This window comes from Leptosomus discolor, chromosome 2 (genome assembly GCF_034619465.1).
Source record: "Leptosomus discolor isolate bLepDis1 chromosome 2, bLepDis1.hap2, whole genome shotgun sequence".
Lineage (NCBI taxonomy): Eukaryota > Metazoa > Chordata > Aves > Leptosomiformes > Leptosomidae > Leptosomus > Leptosomus discolor.
The window spans coordinates 110,203,160-110,212,495 of NC_141392.1; the positions used below are offsets into that span (position 1 = coordinate 110,203,160).

Genomic DNA, 9,336 nt, shown 5'->3' on the forward strand with positions numbered 1-9,336 from the left:
ATGCTGGCTTGGGGTTTTGGCTTGTATGTTTTGTTTCATTTTCTTCTCTCCTAAAAAACACTGAGGACCTAAACCACTTAGTTCTGTTGAGCAAAAACTGGTTTGGCCAGTTAAGGGTTGCAGAACTCAGAGTACCAGGGAAAACGGGTTTAAAACATCAAAATACAACAGTCTGGCATTATGTTGGCAAAACACAGCTCCAAACAAAGACCAACTCAGTTACTGTGTTTTCAGAAGCGTGGCTTTTTAATCACACACTCATGGTGCACATGCACATAGTGGTTAACCTCAAAATCTCTATTCTTTGCCACATCAGTATCAGCAGTACACAGGAGATTCAAATGTGTATTTCAACAACAAGTTTTTATTTTAATGCTCAGGGAAGCACTGCAGTGCCTGAAATTTTGTACAAACTTCACAAGTCACTTTCCTGGCCATTTAAAAATAAAGCAAAATAACTAACATTTATGCAGATGTCCTTCTCAAATGCAACCAGAAACAGGCACTTTCTCCATTAAGATCTACCTCAGTACTACTATATTCTGCTGATATGAGAGAAACTGAAATCCATCTTAAAATAAGCAACAAAATATAGAAAGTAACACCCTCTTGTCCATATAGCCTGCAGAAATCCAGCAACAGCAGCAGTCATTTTAATCAGCCAGTAAAAAATATTCCCCATCTTTAAAATAGTCAGCTTCTCAGTGTTCTCGGGGGGGGGGGGGGGGGGGGGGGGGGCAAGGAAAGGACTTCACCATGCGCTCACTGGAATGAACTACACTTCAACTCAAGACAGTCTCTACTCCTCCCTGTCTATTATCCTCCTGCTCTTCCCAATTCAGGAACCACCTGCACGAAACCAGCCACCTACCAAGTCTCTGAGCACCACAACAGCCCTGTAAACATTTGCCATACACAGCAACCCGCAGAAGTAACGGACTCTACTTCGAGCTGTTACAGCTTTTCAAATTAATTCCATTTTCTGTCATAATATTTCAGTAACATTTAGAATTATGCTTCCACGTGAAAATATTTTATCTAACTTCTTGCATTCAATTCCATTTCAGATAATAATTTTTTAACCTTCTACAGATCTGGTAGCCATCACTGGGCTTCTAATAAATTCCTGCAGATTCATGGTGGCCTCAACTTCTTTCTAGCTTTTCCAACACGAAGAATAAAAACCCATTTATTACAGTCTGGACTGTCAGTCCACTTTTTGAGCGACATGCTTAGTCTTCACTGGATTATTTTACATATATATATATACACACATATCTATGAATGACTGACAGGAAGCAGTAGAATCAAGAGCACTATTCAGACAGAGGGCAGGTCAGAAAGATGAAGCATGATCTATACAGGTAGCACTACCAGTATAGAATATATAAAGCCATGTTTTAGAGTATAGTACCTTCTTCTTCTCAGCTTAGGCCACTTTAACTAGAAGTAAAAGGAAACGCCAAAATCCCAACGACAGCAAGTGACATCATTACAGCCAAACCAAAATAGCTTCTTCACCTTTGGATATATTATTCCAGAATAAAAGGCAGAGCTATGGATGTTTCCCTTTGCATAAGATGGCTTAGCTGCTGAAAACGCCATTTAAAACAAGCCAGCATAACTAGCATTTAGTGAAATTTGCAGACAAACTGAAATTGCCAAGCAGCTCTGTTCACTTGAACAAGTGCTAACAGACTAATAATGATAACTAATGTTGAATTTAAAGTGTGTTCTAAAGAGAAGAAGGAAAATGAAATATCCATACTGAAGAACTGCATCAATATTCTTTGTAAAAGAAGTACCGTAAAGATCCACACACCAAGCAAACAGGTTTTCACCTTAGTACGTATCATTTTTCTCACCTTCCAGGAGAAAATAAAACCCCACAGTCTAGACTCCTGTGTTCAAAGGCTTGGAAAACCAAGAAAAAAACCCAGGCCACTGTTACTCAGGAAAAGTGCATGTTAGTCAAAACAATAAATGTGAAGATGACATGCCATAATCAAGGCTGCAAAGGACGATCACAGTGCTTCACTAGGTCAACATGGGAACAGGTAAACTGGAGTTAAAGTCAACAAATATCATGGCTAATAAATGATAAAGGTGACTCATTTATTTCGGTTTTATCAGTCTGCAGAACTTTTAAGTCAGCACTGTACCAAACAAAAAGCCCACAGAAGGAAAAGATCCACATAGCTCTGGTACAATAGATTTACAGCAGTAACACCTCAAAAACAAACAGAACGCAACATAGTGGTAACCACGTACTCAGTAAACAAGCGACTCTTGCCATCTTCCTGGTGCCTTACTGTTTTTTCTCTATTAGCCTGTTCTTTGGGCACTCCAGTATTTCTTCTCAACATCCCAGGACTGCGATATTTTTGCACCAATTTCTGAACCACATTCTGATTTCAGAAATGGCTTGTACCATGGCGAACACAGGTCAGTAAGTGTTCAGACACCACCTAAATGAATTGTCTAAGGATGGGAAAAACAATTTCACAAAACAAAGCAAGTAGCTATAGGCTGTTCAGGCAAAGACTGTTTATTTTAGATGTTTGCTGTAGAAACCTTGGGCTGTAATTACATTTGAGGTTTTCCACCGCTTCACAAAAACTGGAAGAAAACACACCCAGTATGAAAGTGTATGAGAGTATATCAGAATGAAAATTCACTGCTGCCTTCCCAAAAATTAAAGTAGCTCTACACTTTACGTCCTCACAACAATATTCACGGACCTGAATTAGAGGCATTTCTTTCTTGCACTAAATCTTTCTACCACTTAATAGATGGCGCATCTTTTCCAACACCATAACCAGCATCTGCTTTCTTTTCTTTTCCAACTCTGTTCGTTAACAGCTTCCACTCCTTCCTTCAAGACAGTCACTTTCTCATGTTGATTTTTTTCCCTCTTATCCCAACACTTTAATCCTTCTCTACACATTTTTCATTGCAGACTAATTTCAATGAATTTGTGGAGAGTTAAGTCAACTTAAATGCTATTACTAAAATCTGGGAAAGGTGTCACTGCAGAGAGACTAGGACCCTTCTGATGATATATTCCCTCTCTTCCACTAGTTCAAAGGGAATTTAAGAAACCAGTAAAAACTTTGCTGGCGAATCCAAGCAATTTAAAACATCCAATCATTGAGAGCTGCACATACAAAATGGAGAACAGGACATTTTTTTCCAGCTTCTTTTCATCCACTACAGTCTCCATCTATTGTCATGGGAGATCACGCTTTGCTATCCACCCTTCAGTCTTCTGACCACTGCTAGCAGCAGATAAGGAAAGCACAGGGCAAAGCAGTGGCACAATTTTCTTTCCATACCACTCCCTTATCTTCAGTGTTTGGATTTTACACACCCATGAACGCTACTTTTACTCACTTTATTACTTGTAAGTTTCCTGGGTCACATCAGAAAAATCAGTAAGGTGCTGCTCTGTATTTCACAGATGCGCACAAGGGTCTAAGAGTCAATAGTGAAAGAGAATAAAACTTGGGACACGCTTCACTTTATTCTTTTTTACAGTTTCATAATGCTTAAGACAAATATTAGGCCATCTAAATTCTGGCCAGCTATACAGAACAAACTCTTTGATTTCCACTCCATGTTTAAACAAAAAGGTTTTTATCAGACTAAAACATTTCAGTCCTCAGGAGGCTACGTTACGCTGCCTTGGCAGAAAACCAGGGAGGCTGAAGCATCACTAATGCCCAAAACTTTGTGAAATAAGAGATCTAACTAGAAGACACATCCAGATGTTCCCTGCAGGCAAATCACGCACATGCTGCTTCTCAGCAAAATCATTCCCTAGGCCACCTCCAAGCCTAGCCTTTTACCTGAACACCAGCTGTGGCTAATCTCCAAAGCATCAATATGAAGTAAAAAAAATTGCAGATACATCTTGCCAATCACACGTGTGTAAGAATTAAACATTTCATACATAGACACAAGGAAAAAAAAATCGTGCCCACTCTCCTTGAAGACAACAAGATGAAAGACGAAGCCTCAACATGTCAGCAACATGGACAGTGGCATCAAGCGCACCCTCGGCCAGTTTGTGAATGACACCAAGCTGTGTGGCGAGGTCGACACTCTGGAGGGAAGGGAGGCCATCCAGAGGGACCTTGACAGGCTGGAGAGGTGGGCCCAGGCCAACCTCATGAAGTTTAACAAGGTCAAGTGTAAGGTCCTGCAGCTGGGTCGAGACAATCCCAAGCAGAGATACCGGCTGAGCAATGAGTGGATTGAGAACAGTCCTGGGGAAAAGGACTTGGGCATGCTGGTGGACGATAAGACGAACATGAGCCAACAGTGTGTGCTTGCAACCCAGAAAGCCAACCACACCCTGGGCTGTATCAAAAGAAGTGTGGCCAGCAGGTCAAGGGAGGTGATTCTGCCCCTCTGCTCTGCCCTCGTGAGACTCCATCTGCAAACTGTGTCCAGCTCTGGAGCCCCCAAACACAAGAAACACAAGGAGCTGTTGGAGCGAGTCCAGAGGAGGGCTACCAAGATGGTCAGAGGGTTGGAACATCTTTCCTGCGAGGACAGGCTGAGAGAGTTGGGCTTGTTCAGCCTGGAAAAGAGAAGGCTCTGGGGAGACCTTATAGCGGCCTTCCAGTACCTGAAGGGGCCTACAAGAAGGCTGGGGAGGGACTTTTTACAAGGGCCTGCAGTGACAGGACAAGGGGTAATGGTTGGAAGCTGGGAGAGGGCAGGTTTAGACTAGATACAAGGAAGAAGTTCTTCACCCTGAGGGTGGTGAGGCACTGGCACAGGTTGCCCAGAGAAGCTGTGGCTGCCCCATCCCTGGCAGTGTTCAGGGCCCAGCTGGACGGAGCCTTGAGCAACCTGGTCTAGTGGAAGGTCTCCCTGCCATAGCAGGGGGGTGGAACTAGGTGATCTTTGAAGACCTTTACAACCTAAACTATTCTATTAAAAAAAAAAAAAGTCAGTGATAATTGCTTTTATGTGGAATTGAGTGTGTTCGGGGAATGCTGAAAGCAACTGGGGTAGCTCTGTGCACAAGGAAGCATATGCAGAAAATTGTGCAAAGATGTAGGTGCACCAGACTGGCCTGTGCTCACTAAATTAAGGAAGTTATGATTTATATAGTCCACATTTAGGAGGACTTGGATTTTTATGCCTATTCTTATTAAAAAAAGGTCAGTTTAGATTCTTTGAAAGTTGATGGCACTCATGTAGAAAATTGTATTTATTCTACACAAAGGAGCAAATTTATTCAAATAAAAGCTAAAATTAGACTGCAAAAAAAAAAACCAACAAGAAAGTGTGGAAATAGCAAGGAATTTTTTTTATTTTGTTGAAAAAACACTTCTTATCTTTACAGCGTGGATTCCAAGTGAAGTGCATAATCAGAAGCGTATTTTATTCAGTCCATATATCTTCACATAGCTCCACTGTTAGCAGTTGGAGCCATACTCTTCTTATCTAGAAGATGATCACTGAAGTTAGCTTAGTTGATCCAGTTGTTCACACCGTATTTCAGGATCTCAAAATCAATCTCTTAGACAACCCACACAAAAAGCTGACGCTCACATGTTGTCAGAGTCAATCTCCTATCTCCCCTGCTCAGCTATTCCTCTACTACAGTTATCTGTTTCTACGGCAAATGAAGGGCAGCAATAACCTGTCTAATTTTTGCCAATTTTCAGCTAAAAATTTTGCTCCCTCTGGTGGAAGCAGTGAAAGCAAAGATTATTCTCTGAACTCACCCCGCAGAGACCAGAAGCCAAGAACAAAGCTCTGCTCTCCTAGAACCAGTCTCATCTCACAGCAAGTTTAAGTATTTCCAGTCTAACGACAGGTAAGCTGACACATCATCAAGAGAAGTGTCATTTGTCAACAGACAATCAGCAAGACAGTGGCAGAACTAGAAATGGACCAAGGTCCAACACGCTATTTGTCAAGCTTTGCCTCAGAGAAAGAAGAAAGCGGCAGAGACACAAACATGACGAGTACAGAGAGGAAGAACAGAAGGCTAGATGACAGATGTAAATATACTAAAATAATTCAAGTTCCTACCTCAATGCATTATGCAACACATGATTCTCTAGCAGCTAAGTTTTTAATGATAATCCTTCCCATACATCTCTTTAGCTGTCAGGGGTGGGAAGGACATAACTACTTTTATTCCCTCTCTCCCCTAACAAGCCAGGAGGAATACTGCAGGACATCAACATTCATTAACTTCAAGGACCCAAGGTGACACAGTAGTCAACAGGGTGCTTCCCTTGCTAGGTAGCAAACTTAGGATCTCCAAGAAGTGAAAAGATACAGTTCTAATGAGGCTTTTCACCCCATGGAGTGAATTTGGTTTTTCCTATAACAGAATACAAAAGAAAGGTGTGCAAGTTTGCCTTCCCAAATCTACAGAGATAACCATAGATTCTTGTTCACACCAAGCATCTTCCCTTGCACCAAACGACTGAAAATAACCATAGAAAAGCCAGAACAAGAAGCCTATCAAAAACCCATTCGCTTTTCCAAGTAGTCATTTCAGTTAACTTGGTGCAAGACAAAGTCACAGCCAAAGGAAGGGTTAACATAGTGACAAGCTATCACAAAATACCTTGTTGGGGGATATACACAGAAGAGGAAAACAAGTTCTTCTCCATTCCTATAGCTAACTAGTACTCTAGTACCAGGAATAAAGGCCTAGGAACAGCAACCTGTTAAAGCAATGAAGCTTTTCTCTTGTAACACAGTCAGGCACATAGAAGAGACTGTTCTCAACAAGCATGTCAAGTGGCTCTGGTGGAGCTCTCGTGCTCCATCTTTTACACTGATCTCCAACAAGCACATAACCAACACCATTCTCAAACAAATCCGTGTCTCAGAGTTACATGCCTTTGCCTTCACTAAAACTTTACTTCAACAGTGCTCCAACAGTATTTTATAGAAATACCTCGGCCTTGCAGGAGCACCTGTTGCAAAACATTCAATACAGGGAAGTTTTCCAGCATTTGATACAAAGTAACTTTATTATCATCAAAATGCCATACCTACAACACCCAAAATAAATTTGCTAGAAGTCACACTACGTCATGAAGTGATTATATTTACGATCACTATTATGAATAAATAATGATACGACACCAGCACCATGCCACCAAAAGATGGTCATCTCTTATCTGTTTCAGAGTACCGTGCAGAAGCTACACACTCCACGGGAATAAATATAGGGCACCAGCCAGCCCACAGCCTGCACATATGGGGCACGGAGCCGCATGGTGCCATTGATCCCGGGGGCAGGTACCGTTGCCAGTTGTGTGCAGTATCTGTTCCATCACAGCGAGCACCATTTCAACGTGCCTCCTTTTGTCAGTTTTCTAGAAGATACTTTTTCATGTGTAGCCTTAACCTAAGGTTCCATTCAAACGAATGGCTGGCGGACCAGGGGAAGGAAAAAAAGAGCATGTGTAGTCCAGTCACTTCCGAAACTCTTTCACTAGATGCACTCCTTCCTCTGTATTTCAATTCCAGCTACTTTTCTCATGTTTTAGACGTATTTTGTAAAACCAAACCATCAAAATCTCCCTCTACAGAAGCACAGAAAGTTTTCCTTGATGTCCTTCATACGTTAATGGATTTTTTTTTTTAAATAAAAATTCTTCATATTAAATTTTGTCATATTACAAAATTTATAGGAGGAGTTACTTAAAGTTATCGTCCTTATGTATTCCTAAACGCATAAATATTCTGTAGATTTCAAAGGTCTAGACCACTTCCCCCATTACGAACATTCTCGTACAACTTCAGTCGCTAAACTCCGCAAACCTCAGTTTCCCAATCTCATTTTGTAACCTACCGATGTTCTGTGCCGACGACAGGATCAACAGCCTTCAGGAATTTTTTTATCCCTCGGACAAAAGAGCCCACAGAAGCCCTCTGCCTACAAGGCACATGTGAATTCCCAACGGCATCGCGCGCAGCACGCGTTATGACTTAACGCGGCACGCACAAGCAAGCCCCTGGCAGGCGCACCCCGGCACCGCGCACCGCCGTGCCCTTGCCACCGCTGCCCAGCCTTCGCACCGCCGCGCTGACGCCGGCCCCGCTCCCAGCTGCGCGGCCGCATCTGGCAAAGCGGCTGCCAACAAGTTGGCCGGCCCGGCGCAGCGGCAGCCCCCCCGCCCCCCGCGATGGCAGCCCCCAGCCGCCCGACCCCGCCACGCCCGACGGAGGGGCGCCCCGGCGGGCCCTGCCTGGGGTGCGGCCGCGCCGCTGGACCGGCGGGCGCGGGGCGGGCGGCGGCACGAGCGCACCTGCACGCGGGGCGCGGCCGCAGCTCCCCGCCTCGGCGACACCCCTCCGCGGGGCGCGGCCGCGCCCCCCTCTCCCCCCTCACCCGCGTGTGCGTGAGGGGAACCGCCGCCGCCCCGCCGGGCGTTGCCCACCCTTCCCGCGGCCCCCCGCCCGGCGGAGGCGGGGAGGATGGAGGGGCCGCGGGGGGGACGGGGCGGGGCGGGACGGAGCGGAGCGGGGGCGCTCGCCCGGCGCGGCGCCGCCCCTCCCCGGCGAGCCCCCGTGAGGCAGCGGCGGGGCGGGCGCCTCCCCATCCTCACCTGGTCGACGGGCAGCCGCACGGCGTTGCTGAGGGGCTGCAGCAGCGTGGAGCCCGTGGTGCTGGTGGCCATGGCGAGGGCGCCTCTTCCCGCGCCGGGAGAGCGAGCGACGAGGCCAGGGAACCGCTCCCCGCGCGGGCTCCCGCGGCGGCGGCAACAACGGCGGCAGCGGCGGCGCGAAGAGCCCCAGCCCCGCACGGCGCCGTGACAACAAGGGGCCGGCGCGGCCGAGCCACTGACTGACAGCGCCAAGGGCCAACCCGCGCGCTGCGCCACCACGGAGTGACAGACGGGCTCGCCCAATCCCCGCCCCTCAGCCGAGTGGGTGGGACGAGGCGGCTCCCCTCTGGCGGCCGCGGTCCGGCGCGGGGGGCGGGAGGGGGAAGATGGTGCCCCGGGCGGGCGGGGGTCCGTGAGGGCAATCACGGGACGGGGGCGGGGAGGAGGCGGCTCCGCGGCGGCCGCTGCGCGCCGAGGGCGGGCTGGAAGCTGCGCGCAGCGCGCAGGTACCGCGCGGGGCCCGGAGCGGCCTCGCCCTGCGCCAGGCGGGGCTGCGCGGGGCGGGGGCCCGGCCGCGCCTCGCCTCGGCTCTCCGCGGCATGCGGAGCTCCGAGCTGCGCCGCGGTGTGCGCGACCTGGCCGGGGGCGCGGGGGTGGTGGGGTACTGTGAGGGAAACGGCACCTCCGTGCGGGGAGCGGGGCAGCGGGGGCTCCCCGTGGCAGCGGGGTGACGGCCGCG

The 9,336-nt window shown here is 47.3% G+C and overlaps 1 protein-coding gene across 2 annotated transcripts in view; it reads right to left on the bottom strand.

Annotated features, from left to right (window-relative positions):
- Positions 1 to 8,669, bottom strand: part of MBOAT2 (membrane bound glycerophospholipid O-acyltransferase 2) — a 96,258-nt gene extending 87,589 nt beyond the window's left edge. For both annotated transcript variants that reach the window (XM_086461562.1, XM_086461561.1), the window contains exon 1: positions 8,598 to 8,669. In XM_086461562.1, coding sequence (XP_086317688.1) covers positions 8,598 to 8,669 — 72 coding nt within the window. The remainder of the gene's footprint in view (positions 1 to 8,597) is intronic.
- Between the last annotated feature and the right edge of the window lie 667 nt (positions 8,670 to 9,336).